The sequence below is a fragment of the Lucilia sericata genome, unplaced genomic scaffold, assembly GCF_015586225.1.
Source record: "Lucilia sericata isolate MDLA Ls3-8-SP2 unplaced genomic scaffold, ASM1558622v1 Contig000979F_arrow, whole genome shotgun sequence".
Lineage (NCBI taxonomy): Eukaryota > Metazoa > Arthropoda > Insecta > Diptera > Calliphoridae > Lucilia > Lucilia sericata.
The window spans coordinates 90,001-107,638 of NW_023994962.1; the positions used below are offsets into that span (position 1 = coordinate 90,001).

General features: G+C 30.1%; 1 protein-coding gene across 1 annotated transcript in view; it reads left to right on the forward strand.

Annotated features, from left to right (window-relative positions):
* LOC119609433 (GTP-binding protein Di-Ras2) overlaps window positions 1-5,278 on the forward strand; it is a 94,792-nt gene extending 89,514 nt beyond the window's left edge. The window contains exons 5-6 of the mRNA XM_037964198.1: window positions 3,559-3,667; window positions 5,123-5,278. Coding sequence (XP_037820126.1) covers window positions 3,559-3,667; window positions 5,123-5,198 — 185 coding nt within the window. The 3' untranslated portion in view covers window positions 5,199-5,278. The remainder of the gene's footprint in view (window positions 1-3,558; window positions 3,668-5,122) is intronic.
* The last annotated feature ends 12,360 nt before the right edge of the window (window positions 5,279-17,638 follow it).

The window sequence follows — 17,638 nt, forward strand, 5'->3', positions numbered from 1 at the left end:
TTTACGTTTGTTGCGTATAATTTTATGTAGAATTTGAGAAAGTTTTCCTATGTATATGTGTGTATGTATGTGTCTGTTTGTGAGTTATTCTCACTGCTTGAGTACAGGTAATAAGATGATTGTTGAAAGAAAGTTTAACAACAATTAAAGTAGGTGTCATGGTAATGTTGTATAAAAGTAAAACTAGGTCACAGTATAAGGTGTTATTTATTAGGATTTTTACTTTTATTTGGTTAGATTTAGATTTATAATTGGTGGGTTCGTAAGATATTTGGCTGATTCGCAGAGTGAAAGTGATATTATTGACAAGTCAAATAAATAGTATTTGATTCATTGCATCCATTGACTAGTCTCTGGTCCATAAACTAGTCTACAGACTAGTCCATAAACTAGACCACAAACTAGTCTAAGTATTGACTAGTCAAATAGATAATCTAATGACTAGACTTTTGAATAATCTAATGACCAGTATGTTAACTAATCTAATGACTAGAATATTGACTAATCTATTGACTAATCCAATCAATAGTCTAAAGAATAGTCTATTGACTAGTTCAATGAATAGTCTATTGACTAATATAATTACTAGTCTATTGACTAGCCTAATGACTAGTCTCATGTCTGGTATATTGACTATTCTAATGGATTGCATCCATAGACTAGTCTGCAGACTAGTTCATAAACTAATCCACAAACTAGTCCATAAACTAGACCACAAACTAGTCTAAGTATTGAGTAGTCTAAAGAATAATCTAATGACTAGACTTTTGAAAAATCTAATGAACAGTATGCTAACTAATCGAATGACTAGTATAATCTGATGACTAATCTAATGAATAGTCTAATGAGTAGTCCAATGACTAGTCTCTTAACTAGTCTATTGACTAGCCTATTGACTAGTTTAATAAATAGTTTATTGACTAGTCTATTAACTAATGACTAGTCTAGTGACTAGTCTAATGATTTGTCTATAAATTAGAGTATTGACCAGTCTGTGAACTAGTTTTATGGCTAGTCTATTGACTAGTTTAATGACTATTCGATTTACTAATCTAATGACTAGTCGATTTACTAATCTAATGACTAGTTTATTTACTAATTTAATAACTATGCTATTGACTAGTCTATTGACTAGCCTATTGACGAGTCGGTTGACTAGTCTAATGACGATGCTAATGGCTGTCTAATAACTAGTCTAATAAATAGTCTACTATTAATCTATTTACTAGTCTATTGAACTAGCCTATTAACTAGTCTATTGACTATTCTAATAAACAAGTCTAATGACTAGTCTATTGACTAGACTAGTCTATTGAATTGACTTGTCTAATGACTAAGCAGATGACTGGTCTAATGACTGATATAATGTCTAGTCATTATACTAGTCTAATGACTAGTATAATGACTAGTCTATTGACTAAGCTAGTGACTAGGCTAATGACTCATCTAGTCTATTTTATAGTCGAATGACTAGTGAATATGAATTAGTCTAAGAATGGCTAGTTGAATAGGCTAATAACTAGTCTAAATACTAGTCTAATGACTAATCTAGTTAATAATCTATTGTCTGGACTTGTCTATTAACTAGACTAGTCTATTGAATAGTCTATTGACTATTCTAATGAACTTGTCTAATGACTAGTCTATTGACGAGACTAGTCTAATGACTAGACTAGTCTAATAATTAGTCTATCCTCTAGTCTCTTGACGGTCTATTGACTATTCTATGGACTAGACTAATGACTTGTCTTTTGACTAGACTAGTTTTGACTGAGCACATGACTGGTCATCAGATGACTAGTATAATGACTAGTATAATGACTAGTCTAATGACTAGTATAATGACTTGTCTATTGACTAAGCTAGTGAATAGTCTAATGACTTATCTAATAACTAGTATATTTACTAGTCAAATGAATGGTCTAATTACTATTCTAATGACTAGGCTAATGACTAGTTTGTGGACTAGTCTAAAGTCTTGCATATAGATTGATCTAAAGACTAGTATATAGACTAAACACTAGCATATTGACTATCCCAATGACTGGCCAAATGAAGCTATTAAATTGTTTGTAAACTGGTGCGTAGTCTATAGACTACTGTATGGATTGATCTATTAATAATGTGTGAAAAAAAAAATAATTTTTATTTAAAGGCGATGAAAATATTGTCCTATAATACAAAAGTTAAATCCTCTATGACAATGTCAATATATTCCCCTTATTAGTGCAACAGCAGCAAAAATGTAGAATTAAAAAAGAAAAGTTTTATAACAAAACTAAACTATAACGTATATACTTGTACTCGTAGTACAATATAGATTACTTTAAACCAGCAGTTGTGGATGTAACTCTGTTAAACAAACAAAAGTCAATTGAAATGCATACAATTTTAAAAACAAAACTTTTTTTTATAACTCACATACATATGTGATAGAAGTCTATGGCAACGTTATTTTATTTTTTTCACTTTTCATCTTTTGTTTTTCGTACGAATTTATGGTTAAAAGTTGGAAAAAAGTGTATAATAACCATATGAATACGAGCACTATATACTACAAGTTGTATACACAAACAACACATTTGTTAAGGCAAACTGCTGATGCTGCACTTATGCGGCACTTAATTATGGGTACAAGGATTTACATATTTGTTTTTTTTTTTTCTTTCTTCATACATACATATCCACCGTGGAACTTAGTTAGAACGAACTTTGAGGAACTTTTCTACAAAAATAGCAGTATTTTTAGAATAAAATCATATCAAGTCAATTTTGAATAACTTTTTCTAAACTGAGAGATATTTCAGTGAGAGCGTTCTGTGTCGATCGAAACAAATCGGTTGGGACAAGTTCTATGTATAAGGCGGGTGAAGCAATACTTCTCAACCCTTAGGTAGTGTTTAACTTGCAACATAGCAGAGCGTTGTCATGATTGACTATTACGACTTCTTGTCAGGTCGCATGATAACTTTAGTGATCACTTATCATTTCAAACGAATCAATTGAGCTCGTCTGACCAAATTTCAGGAACTAATTATATATATTATGGAACTATAAAGTTATTAAAGACACAAACCATGTGTAAAAGTTATGAGTCAAAATTGTCTACAAAGATCAGTTAATCGATCAATCTTTACATTCATCTTTCCATATTCATATAAAAACCTAAAAAGCTCTCAAAAGCTAAATAAGTTTCTAGTTGCCAAAAGTTCGTCATAGACGAATTTTACTGTATGCAATTACTTGTAAATATATAGAAATGTGAATGTGTGTTTTTTGTCTGTTAAATATTTTGTTTTTATATCCTTAACCTTTCATTTAGACAAAAAATTACTTTAATAAGGAGGTTCAATAAGTTTTAAACAACACGATCTAATATAAAATTAAATATTAGACAAGTTTTTAAAAAGTTAATAAATTAATAAACATAGAACAATTAAAGTTCTATATTTAAAGGAGGTTTCTTACTCGGCTATGTGATCCACATAGACCCCGATCATTCAAGTTTTAGTTTTTGTACTGATATTCATATTGTTTTTTTGTTTTATTCATTTCCAGATAAAAATCGCAATGCTAGTCCATCCATTTCAAGTGATAAAAAATCCAGCCTAGTTGATGCTGTCGATCCAGCCTCTAGTAGTGATGCTAAATTAAAGCCCAGATCAAGGTAAGTTAAACCTAAAGGAAATGCTTTGAAATTAAATTGAATTACAAACCTAAACAGCTACAAATTATAATTTCCATCAAAAATTTACGATTTCCTAATAAGGTCCTACAACAACAGACTTTGTTGCATTGAACAGTCTTTCATTCGTTTAGGTTGAAAGGAGGGTTTACACTATAGGACACTATCAAACACACTATGGAACACTATCAAACACATTATAATCTACTTTGGTGGAAACCCCGTTATATAGTGCACAATAAAAGTTCCCAGTTTTATGGACGTTATTCCTTAGTAGTCTTAAGGGATTTAATATCTGAAACAATCTCTCTCCTAAGATATTTGGATCTAATTTCGGTGAAAGCCTGGCAATCACAAAAATTTGTTTCAGTGTCCCTTTAGCATACATTACATTCGTCTTAATATGTTAGTCCAATTTCGTATAATTGAGCCCATAATCATTCTGAGTCCAGACAGAATTCGTACCTTCATACTAACTATGGGCTTGCTCATTATAAAAAGACTCCTCTTGGGCTAAGTTGCATTCTAAAAAGTCTCCTCTCAGGATTAGTTGCATCGAACAGTCTTTCATTTGTTGAAAGGAGAATTTATGCTATAGGCGACTATCAGGCATGTTGTAATCATGTGAGTCCACACAGAATTCAAACCTCAATACTAACCATGAAAATGGCCTTGCATTTGTGAGGTTAATTTCATGCAGTTTTTATCCCTTTATAGCGAGTACATTGGCTCTTACATTTCTGAGTACTCACGAGAGGTCTGGTACTTATATGGTGCAAGGTCTACCCGAGTAGACTTTATCGGTTTGGTCTCGCGACATCTGAAGAGCAACGGATGTGCTCTACTGTACAATGTTACTGCTCGACTGTTGTATTAGACTATGATATTCTATTTGGGATTAATAGTACCCAACAAACTCTATCTCTGATCGTGTTCGTTCCATGTTTGTATATAGTCTTCCCATATGTCCAGTATACATTGATGACGTGTTCTTTAACCAACCTTGGTGAATTCAAAAATAAATAACAGACATTCGGGTGTATATTGGGGGAGTATCCGGTAACGTCTCATAAATCTGGCAAAACTAAGGTCGTATCGGCGAAACAGATTGAAAGCTTAATAGTTCCTAATAGACGTATCATTTTGATCAATATCAATTTTGTTCCCAACGAGCTCTATTTCAGAATCTAATGTTGATCAGATTACAACCATTAATAATATTAAAATCAATATACATAGGTATGCAGTCCCGTTGGATTGTATAAATATCTAAAAGGGGACTGAAAGCTTACGGTTATAAGTGGGTAATTGAAACATTATCTATATTATATATATGTAGCTGTTTTGGTACGTAAATGTAAGCCTTAATATTTATTTCAAAAAAAAGTTTCCTATAATAGCCTAAAAACAAAACTTTTTTTCTGCCTTCAAATACAGATCTCTGATAAGACGGGCATCGCGTAAAACAAAACAACAAATTAACAATGCTTCCGAGGATTGCAATTTGCAGTAAATATTAAAACAACAAACAATATTTATTATTATAATTAAAAAAATACTATAATTAAAACGTTATTTTATTAAATTTAAAACCAAAAAATAAACAAAAGCAAAAAAATTTAGTAATAAAAATTTAATTTAAACTAAAACAATAAAAACAAAACAAAATTTAGCTAAACAACAATAATAATTTAAAAAAAATCAAAATTTAATAAAAATATAAAAATTGCATTAAATTAAAAATCAAAAGAATTACAAAAATCCATAAGTGTATTTGTTGAAAATTTAAATAATTATATATGTATTAAATAGTTTACATTTAATAAATAATATACTATTAAAAAGAAATTGAACTAAATTATTTACTGAGTAATTATCACCAGATATTAAATATTAAATTTTTTTATATGTATTTAGTATATTTATATGTAAGTTATGATTATTATTAAGTAATTATGAACTTTAAACAAATATTATTGAAATCAATATTTCATTGAAATATAAAATAAAAAATCCTTTTTATGAAAAAGTTTTCATTTACTTTAACAAATTTATAGTTGTTTTTGTAAAAACAAACAAAAATATATAGAAAAACCCAATAGATTCCAATGAAATTTAGCTTCATTATAAATTGTGTTTTATACTAATTTGTAAATCTAGCAAAAAATTACAATCTGTTTGGATTTAAAAAGAAAGTGATTTTCAAAAAAACTGAAATCGATATAACGTGTTCATTGGTCTTAATGTAGTTACCCTAAAGGAAGAGAATCTTTTACTAAACTAATCCCTTAACTGATTCTCAATTTAAAGAGGGACAGGTTCTATAAACTACCAACACATTTAGCACTTTTAAACTAGATCGGTCAAAGATCTAAGTGTGTTTGACCATTTTCCATACATTTCTGGAAAGATATAACTGTTCATCTTTTGAGTCCATACGACGAATCAAGCCAAAATCGGATATCCAGTTCTGAGCGTTATGAAGCGTTCGAAATAAAGAGTGGTCTAAAGGGGCAAGATCTATTCTATAAGGCAGCTGAAGTAAAACTTCACAATATTGCTCTTTCTGGCCGAATATTTTCAGAGTTTTCAGGCAATTCTTCAAACGAATCAATTGCATTCATTCCAGGTTCCCTGTGAAGGTCTGGTCAGATTTCCGAAACCTACAATGGTATGTTTTTGATTACATAAAATACATCATGGATATTTGTATATGATGTTGATTCGGCTGCACATAGAAGCTTCACATACAATCTGTAATGGATTCAATGATCTTCAAACATCGATCTTTTAAAGTCTTCGGTTTCAAAATCATCTCTTAGGAACCGTACAAATCATCTCTTCCTCTTTGCAACTAATGAAACACACCAGACGTGCCTGATCGTATACCTTACGGTACAGACATTATCGAGAACTATGAGATATTGATTGTGGTTAAACCCAACATTAAAGCAAAATCTTGCGTTAATATGTTGTTACAGGGATTGATCAAAACGGGTATTTAAAAGAAGAAAGAATATTTAAAAGAACCTGGTGATCTACATTGTAAGCCGTCTAACTAACTAAGTATAACACTAGCTTCAATGCATGTTATACCGGAATGTGCAAAATGATTTGAATTGAATATGGCGCCAGTTAGATGTTCCACTTTAAAACCGATGGAACACACCAGACGTACTCAATCGTATACTGGAAACAGAAATTTTCGGAACATTTGATCGCGGTCAATCGTAATATTAAAGCAAAGTCTTGGCGTAATCTCTTCTTGCACGGATTGTTCTTAACTTGGATACACAAAAACACTGGAGATCTACATTTAAAATCCGGATACAGTGATATACAACCATCTAACCACAACGCTAGCATCCATGCGGAAGTCCATGCTATCACGGAATGTGTAAAAAGATTTGAATTTACCAGGTCACTCGGGAATATCTTGCTGCAAACGGAAGAAAGCATGCGAAAGTTAATCTGACGAATGAAAACTCTTTGACCCAAAAAGAGCTGAATTAACAAGCAAGAGTTCTATATTCGGCTGTGTGTGTACATAAAAGCATAGAACGAAAAAGTACCAAAAACCTTTTCTACAGATTTTCATTAAATTAGAATTCTTAATTAAAAAGAAGTAGCAAAAAGTACCAAAAATTCCACTTTTATATGTTCTCACTTACTCATGTTTCTAGTTTCAATATTATATAAAATTCAAAAAGTATCTTTTGAAGAACGAAAAAGTACCAAGAAACCCCCTCTTATTGGTACTCATTTATTTCGGGATTTACACGCTTAATTTTAACCTCTTGAAATTTTCAGAGGTTATCTTGGATATTTGTGCATATCTCCTTTATATATGAACCGATTTTGCTGATTTTAAATAGGAAACTTCTGGAAAGCATGTATGATAGAACTGTTGAAGATTTGGGTCCCGAAGATATCAGGGGTCTTTAGAGAATTTATTTCAACAGTCAGATAGATGGACGGACGGACACCTTCTCACGAAGTTGAAGTATAAAAACATGGATGAAACGGTCGACTAAAATGTAAAGGGCTGACACCGATGAGAGCAGAACAAGCTAGAACAACATTTACCGTATGATTCTGAGTGTTGTTGTTGTTGTTTATTTATTATTTTTGTCTTAGCATGCACAAAAAATCTAAATTTTTTATGAAATTTTCAGAGGTTATCTTGGATATTTGTGCATATCTCCTTTATTTATGAAACGATTTTGCTGATTTTAAATAGGAAACTTCTGGAAAGCATGTATGTTGAAGATTTGGATATCTGCGATTTTCAGAAAGTTGATTTCAACAAACATAAAGATGGACAGACGGACAGACAGTCAGACAGACGGACAGACAGACAGTCAGACAGACGGACAGACAGACAGACAGACGGACAGATGGAATGACGGACGGACGAAACATTCGCTTAATATCTAAACAGATTGCAATTTTTCCACTAGCATTTCATCGAAATTATTTCTTTAATGATTTTTAATAAAAATTTTTTAAATTTATATAATTTAAACATAAAATACGTTACATATAATACAAAACACAAGTATTAAGTTTTTTATACAATGGGGACCATATAACTTAAAATTATTTCACTTTATATTATATTTAATATACTTGTTAGTAAAGCATAGTAAAGTAAAATTCTAATTTACACATGATTAATTTTTTCTATTTTCTTACTGCTAAAAATAATTAATTCATTTTTTTAACATGTTAACTGAAGGTCATAAAGAGTCTTTTGAACTTGTCTTTCATAAAAAACGAAATAACTTATCTTTTATAAAATGTATTATGAATTTGAAATTTTTTTTAAATGTTGTTGTCATGTTATTTTCTTGCATTTTCTTTAATAGAATCTCTTTAAAATGTTGTTTTAGTTATTTTAATGAAAATCTGTTTTCCACATGAGTGATTTTCTTAAGAACTAACCAGAACAAAGAAATAAACACATTTGAATAGAAATAGATTTTTTTGTTCGTAATGTTAGGTATTTATAAAAAACCGGAAAATACATTTTGTTATTAACTAATTGTAACTGTTAAATGAGATAAATATATGAGCAAAAAGTTTTAGAGAGATTGATAGACCAATGTCTATATAACCGACTTCCGGTAGAGACTAAACAGCAGAACCTTGAGGTGTGCTTTTTGGTCACAAATGTTTGGTCTACTTATTGTTTGGTTATTACAAAATTCGGTTTTTAATCGATTCATTTGACCAATTCAATAAATTTCAAACTATTTTAATCTTACTAACCTGAATACCCATATTATAAGTTTATTGTTTTTACCTTTTTTTATAAAAAAAAATAAATGAAAAGAAAACTAAATAAATTTCTCTAGTACCGTTAAAAAGCACTTGAGTTTATTTTCAAAACTAAATAAATAGTTAGAAAAGTTCTTTGCACAATACCTGTTAAGCGTTTTGTTTTCAACTAACACTTGTGTTTAGATAAAAGTAGAATTTTTCACTTTTATAATAAAACCAGCATAAAACCAAAATTAATTTATTAAAAAATATAAAAAAAATTTTGATTTAATAAAATAAACCACTCTAGTTTTTAATATAAATAAAAAACATTCAAATCCATTTTATTACGAATAAACCATTTAGGCTCAACTAATAAAAACAATATAATATATTAAACTATTAATTAAGCATTAAAATTAATTTGGTTAACCTAATATACAAATAAATTAAATTTTCATATTTTGTAATAAATTTGCTAAATAATGTATGCATTAAATATTAATACAAAATAATAACTATAAACTATTACAGCACTTAGTTTAAATTATTAATAACTCACTAATACCACTATATTTAACAAAAACTTACTAAATTTTAATTTAAAAAAAAAAAAACACCAAGTTAAACAAATATAAAAAGCTTTCAATTTAAAAACTCCTTCTTTTATTATTTTCCAAAAAATATTTTAAATACAGGGTTTAATAAATTAATACTTAATATCGAACAACAACAACAACAAACACTTATTATAAAACACAATAATTATTGAAATTCAATCATAAAAAAAATTATATCAAAATGTAAACATTTAAATCAATCATTCATAAGTAACTCTTATACTAATTATACATATAAATTGGCATTTATAAAATATAAAAATAAATAAAATATTACAACAATAATACTACACACAGAACCGCTAATTTTCTTTAATAGTGCTCTAAGTCAAAATTTTAATTTTTTTCTGGAAATTTTTTATTATTTTTATTTAAAACGAAAATGGATTATTTTCAGTATAGAATAGTTAGTATAATAGACTGTTGTCTAGTCATTTGACTAGTCTATGGATTAGGCCAGGACACAGGCCAGACTGTGGTTTACTCCATAGACCAAAGTCTAGTCTATTGAATAGACCTCTGTCTAGTCTACTATCTAGTCTATAGAGTCGACCACAGTATAGTCTATTGACTAGACCACTATCTAGTCTATTGACTAGACCACTATCTAGTTTATTGACTAGACCACTGTCTAGTCTATTGACTAGACCACTGTCTAGTCTATTGACTACACCACTATCTAGTTTATTGACTAGACCACTGTCTAGTCTATTGACTAGACCACTGTCTAGTCTATTGACTACACCACTGTCTATTCTATTGACTACACCACTGTCTAGTCTATTGACTAGACCACTATCTAGTCTATTGACTAGGCCACTATCTAGTCTATTGACTTGACCACTATCTATTCTATTGACTAGACAATTATCTAGTCTATTGACTAGATCGCTATCTAGTTTATTGACTAGACCTCAGTCTAGTATATTGACAAGACCACAGTCTAGTCTATTAACTAGAACAAAGTCTAGTCTATTGACTAGACCACAGTCTACAGTCTAGTGTATTGACTAGACCACTATCTAGCCTATTGACTTGACCACAGTCTAGTCTATTAACTAGACCACAGTCTAGTCTATTAACTAGACCACAGTCTAGTCTATTAACTAGACCACAGTCTAGTCTATTGACTAGACCACAGTCTAGTCTATTGACTAGACCACAGTCTAGTCTATTGACTAGATCACTATATAGTCTATTGACTAGAGCATTGTCTGGTCTATTTACTAGAGCATTGTCTAGTCTATTGACTAGACCACTGTCTAGTCTATTGACTAGATCACAGTATAGTCTGTTGAGAAAACCAATGTCTTGTCTATTGAGCAGACCACAGTCTAGTCTATTTAGTAGACAACTAGACCACTGTCTAGTCTATTGACTAGAGCATTGTTTAGTCTATTGACTAGAGCATTGTCTAGTCTATTGACTAGACCACTGTCTAGTCTATTGACTAGACCACTGTCTAGTCTATTGACTAGACCACTGTCTAGTCTATTGACTAGACCACTGTCTAGTCTATTGACTAGACCACTGTCTAGTCTATTGACTAGACCACTGTCTAGTCTATTGACTAGACCACTGTCTAGTCTATTGACTAGACCACTGTCTAGTTTATTGACTAGACCACTGTCTAGTCTATTGAATCGACCACTGTCTAGTCTGTTGACTAGACCACTATATAATATATTGACTAGATCATTGTCTAGTCCACTTTCTAGTATATTTAGTAGACAACCAGACCACTGTCTAGTCTATTGACTCAACCACTGTCTAGTCCATTGACTAGACCACAGTCAAGTCTATTGTCTAGACTACAGTCTAATCTAATTTCTAGACTACTGTCAAGTCTATATGCAAGACCATAGTCTAGTCTATTGACTAGAGCATTGTCTAGTTTATTGACTAGAGCAATCTCTATTTTATTGACTAGACCACTGTCTAGTCTATTTTGCAGACCACTATCTGGTCTATTGAGTCGACCACAGTATAGTCTATTGACTAGACCATAGTCTATTAACTAGACCACTGACTAGTTCATTGACTAGACCACTGTCTAGTCTATTGACTATACCACTGTCTAGTCTATTGACTATTGTTTAGAAAGCAGTTTAGTCTATTGCCTAGACCGCAGTCTAGTCTATTGACCGGACCACAGTCTAGTCTAGTGACTAGGCCACAGTCTAGTCTAGTGACTAGGCCACAGTCTATTGACTAGACCACTGTCTAGTCCATTGACACGAATACCATCTAGCCTATTGAATTCAATTGTCTAGATCACTGTCTAGTCTATTGTCTAGTCTATTGACTGGACCACAGTATAGTCTATTGACTAAACTACTATTCTATATTCTAGACCACTATCTAGTATATTTACTAGACTAACTAGTCTACCTATTTGACTGCCTAGTCAAGAAACTAAAACGCCGTCTATTACGAAATTTTTGAAATATTTTTCTGTCGTGAATTCAAATGTTACATAATTGTTTTTTTTTAATTGTTGGCGTAAAAAATGGGCGTGGCTTTCGGATTGAATCTTAACATGATTTAATATCAGATATATAGCTACATACATAGTTTTTTCAGAAAAAATATATGTAAATGTATAACGCCCATATTGTGTAACAAGTCGTGTGGCAACCAATATACTTGTTTATGAGCCAACAGTTTCATTTGTATACCCTACACCACTACAGTGGGGGGTGATATTATGCGTTTGTGCTGAAGTTTGCCACACCCAAAAATATGTGTTCTACCCATTATACTAAAGTATACTATTATCCTCAGAATCACTTCCTGAGTCGCTTAAGCTATGTCTGTCTCTTTGTCCATGTAAACCTTTTCCACACGCTAAATGTCGCATATATAAAAAAATGGTTGAAATCGACCCAATATTTCACGTAGCTCTCAGACAACAGCACCCTTGAATAAGCTTTTTAAGCTTATATGTAAGTGTGTTAAGTATTCCAGTATTTCTATAGCAATCAACATAACTTAGTTATATACATATATAAATCTAAATGATACTGATGATTTTCGTAATGATCGGGCCTTATTTGGCCCTAGCTCGCATACAAAGTCACCTTCAGAGAATGACTTTAAGGTCAAAAATTTACCTATAAACACTAGTATCATCATAATTCACATATTTACTGGTGTAGGGTGTGATATGGTTGGGCACTATACATTCATACTTGTTCTATTTATTAAAGACTAATGTATATCTTTGTTAATTTTAATATTTAATTGAACATAAGGTTAGAAATGTCTAATTGATTCTGTTGTAATCTGGTCCACTAATACTTAAAATTTTTGAAACAAAAAAATAATAAAACATATTTCAATAGCGGTTAACTTTTTTTACAATATATTTAATAAAATGTGTGTTTGTTAAATTAGTTAGAAAACTATTCGGAAACAAAATTCGCAAAAAAAATATTTTATATAAACAAATTACACAAAAATATAAAAAAAAACATATTTATAAATATATTTATTTACATTTATATAACTAATTTAATTTAAATTAATTTTTAGCAAGTAATTATAACTCAAAAAAAAATTGTTTAATAATAAAAGGAAAACAATGCAAAAGTGAATTGTGATGTATGTTAGTAGCGAATATATTTTTTAATTGAAATAAATTATTTCAATAATTAATTAAAATTGATTTTTGTTATTATTATAAATAAATTGGATTAAATTTAATTAATTAATTTATATTTTAGCGGAAAGCATATATAATTTTTTATAATTCTGTTAAATTTTTTTTTACATACTATTTAGTAAAAATCTTTTCAATGTTTCTGTTCTTCGAAATCAAGAATTTTTTTGAATAAGATTCATTTCTGACATTTTTTGCTGCCAATTATTTATTTAGTTGTTACTGTTATATCAATTTTGCACAAAATTCAATATAAAGTTAATATAATATATTTATTTCAATTCAATTTTAGTTTAAAATTGAATCATTTGGTTGTTGTTCATATATTTATGTAGTTTTAATAAATTTAATTAATATCTACAACAAAAGCAAATAAACAAACAAAATATTAAACTAAATTTATTTACAGTCAAAATAGGAAGTAAAATAATCAATAACTATAAAATTTAATAAATAATACACACAATACAAAAAAACTAAAATAAATTTTTTTGTAATTTGTGAATAATACCAAGAGTGAAGAATATTTATTTAATTATATTTATGAATTATAAAGCGATGATGATGAAAAACATAACTGAACCGCAATTGTTGTAAAATTTAATAATTCATTGTTATTTAATGTAAGTTTAACAAACAAACAAAAAAAACCCAAACGTATACAAAAACAAATTCATAAATAAATAAACAAAAAAGATTTGAAATAAAAAATTTAATTAAAATATAAATGAATGTCCGTTCAAAACATAAAAATATTAAAACTAAAATACAAATAAACAAAAAAAAACACAATAAGCTGAAAAATATATAAATTGAAAAGTAATAAACTCAAATTGTTTTATTTGGGACCAAAAACGGTAATTATTATTAGTATTATTGCAGCAAATGGTAGGATAATAGTTATTAAGGATTAGTGAAAGCCTTAAACAATTTATTAACTAAATAATAGTCATTTTGTCAAAGTTTGAACAAAAAAATTTAAATTCTGTCCAATAAATAATTTTCTTATATATACAATGGTGCGTATGATTTATTTGTTACTTTCATACTGCTCATACAACCTGTTGTCCATACAGAAAATAACAATGTGAGTGTTACTTTAGCACAGTAGTTTAGAAACATTTTGATAACTATATTATCGGTATCTTAGGAACAATAATGATGCGTATGTCTATATATGCACGTCTGTAGTCTAGTCTATAGTCTAGTCTATAGTCTAGTCTATAGTCTAGTCTATAGTCTAGTCTATAGTCTAGTCTATAGTCTAGTCTATAGTCTAGTCTATAGTCTAGTCTATAGTCTAGTCTATAGTCTTAGTCTAGTCTATAGTCTAGTCTATAGTCTATCTATAGTCTAGTCTATAGTCTAGTCTATAGTCTAGTCTATAGTCTAGTCTATTCTAGTCTATAGTCTAGTCTATCTAGTCTATAGTCTAGTCTAGTCTATAGTCTAGTCTATAGTCTAGTCTATAGTCTAGTCTATAGTCTAGTCTATATCTAGTCTATAGTCTAGTCTATAGTCTAGTCTATAGTCTAGTCTATAGTCTAGTCTATAGTCTAGTCTATAGTCTAGTCTATAGTCTAGTCTATAGTCTAGTCTATAGTCTAGTCTATAGTCTAGTCTATAGTCTAGTCTATAGTCTAGTCTATAGTCTAGTCTATAGTCTAGTCTATAGTCTATAGTCTAGTCTATAGTCTAGTCTATAGTCTAGTCTATAGTCTAGTCTATAGTCTAGTCTATAGTCTAGTCTATAGTCTAGTCTATAGTCTAGTCTATAGTCTAGTCTATAGTCTAGTCTATAGTCTAGTCTATAGTCTAGTCTACAGTCTAGTCTATATTCTAGTCTATAGTCTAGTCTATAGTCTAGTCTATAGTCTAGTCTACAGTCTAGTCTATATTCTAGTCTATAGTCTAGTCTATAGTTTAGTCTATAGTCTAGTCTATAGTCTAGTCTATAGTCTAGTCTATAGTCTAGGCTATAGTCTAGTCTATAGTCTAGTCTATAATCTAGTCTATAGTCTAGTCTATAGTCTAGTCTATAGTCTAGTCTATAGTCTAGTCTATAGTCTAGTCTATAGTCTAGTCTATAGTCTAGTCTATAGTATAGTCTATAGTCTAGTCGTCTAGTCTATAGTCTAGTCTATAGTCTAGTCTATAGTCTAGTCTATAGTCTAGTCTATAGTCTAGTCTATAGTCTAGTCTATAGTCTAGTCTATAGTCTAGTCTATAGTCTAGTCTATAGTCTAGTCTATAGTCTAGTCTATAGTCTAGTCTATAGTGTAGTCTATAGTCTAGTCTATAGTCTAGTCTATAGTCTAGTCTATAGTCTAGTCTATAGTCTAGTCTATAGTCTAGTCTATAGTCTAGTCTATAGTCTAGTCTATAGTCTAGTCTATAAGTCTATAGTCTAGTCTATAGTCTAGTCTATAGTCTAGTCTATAGTCTAGTCTATAGTCTAGTCTATAGTCTAGTCTATAGTCTAGTCTATAGTCTAGTCTATAGTCTAGTCTATAGTCTAGTCTATAGTCTAGTCTATAGTCTAGTCTATAGTCTAGTCTATAGTCTAGTCTATAGTCTAGTCTATAGTCTAGTCTATAGTCTAGTCTATAGTCTAGTCTATAGTCTAGTCTATAGTCTAGTCTATAGTCTAGTCTATAGTCTAGTCTATAGTCTAGTCTATAGTCTAGTCTATAGTCTAGTCTATAGTCTAGTCTATAGTCTAGTCTATAGTCTAGTCTATAGTCTAGTCTATAGTCTAGTCTATAGTCTAGTCTATAGTCTAGTCTATAGTCTAGTCTATAGTCTAGTCTATAGTCTAGTCTATAGTCTAGTCTATAGTCTAGTCTATAGTCTAGTCTATAGTCTAGTCTATAGTCTAGTCTATAGTCTAGTCTATAGTCTAGTCTATAGTCTAGTCTATAGTCTAGTCTATAGTCTAGTCTATAGTCTAGTCTATAGTCTAGTCTATAGTCTAGTCTATAGTCTAGTCTATAGTCTAGTCTATAGTCTAGTCTATAGTCTAGTCTATAGTCTAGTCTATAGTCTAGTCTATAGTCTAGTCTATAGTCTAGTCTATAGTCTAGTCTATAGTCTAGTCTATAGTCTAGTCTATAGTCTAGTCTATAGTCTAGTCTATAGTCTAGTCTATAGTCTAGTCTATAGTCTAGTCTATAGTCTAGTCTATAGTCTAGTCTATAGTCTAGTCTATAGTCTAGTCTATAGTCTATTCTATAGTATAGTCTATAGTCTAGTCTATAGTCTAGTCTATAGTCTAGTCTATAGTCTATTCTATAGTCTAGTCTATAGTCTAGTCTATAGTCTAGTCTATAGTCTAGTCTATAGTCTAGTCTATAGTCTAGTCTATAGTCTAGTCCATAGTCTAGTCTAGTCTATAGTCTAGTCTATAGTCTAGTCTACAGTCTAGTCTATAGTCTAGTCTATAGTCTAGTCTATAGTCTAGTCTATAGTCTAGTCTATAGTCTATAGTCTAGTCTATAGTGTAGTCTATAGTCTAGTCTACAGTGTAGTCTATAGTCTAGTCTATAGTCTAGTCTATAGTGTAGTCTATAATCTAGTCTATAGTCTAGTCTATAGTGCATTCTATAGTCTAGTCTATAGTCTAGTCTATAGTCTAGTCTATAGTCTAGTCTATAGTCTAGTCTATAGTCTAGTCTATAGTCTAGTCTATAGTCTAGTCTATAGTCTAGTCTATAGTCTAGTCTATAGTCTAGTCTATAGTGTAGTCTATAGTCTAGTCAATAGTGTAGTCTATAGTCTATTCCATGAATTTCGGTATCTCAAGAACATACTATAGTGCGTATGATTTATTTATAATTATCATAATACTCATACAAACTGTTGTCCATTCAATAACGAACATTATGATAACGTTGCTCAGCTCAGAAGGAGATACATATCATAGCGAAATTTCACTTAGTTGTTACTAGGATTCGTATGTGGAATGGTGCCCTTGGCTCTCCCATCAAAGTTGGTCATGCCGGGTTTAATAATAAAAATAATATCTTCTAAAAAGCGTACTTCTCATTATTATTTTTAAAAACAAAACTAATTATTCACTCGTTACACTCACTGGCCATTTTTAACTTCATCAATATTTAGTAATCTTGTATAATTGTTTCAATCAACTAACTTTTTACTTAAATATAAAATTTCACTAGGAAAAGTTTACTTTATTTTTTTTTACATTGATACTATTACCAACAATATTGTTGGTTCGTTGGTTGGCCAAAGATCCTGTAATAGTATCACTAGCTACTAAAACAGTAAGAATAGATGGATGTTTTTATGAGTATGTTTGTATTTGATAAGGATATTTATTTAATTAATCTCTACTGTCTTATCAATTTACTCTTTTCTTACTTCCGGTTTTATTTTTACACATTTAGTAAG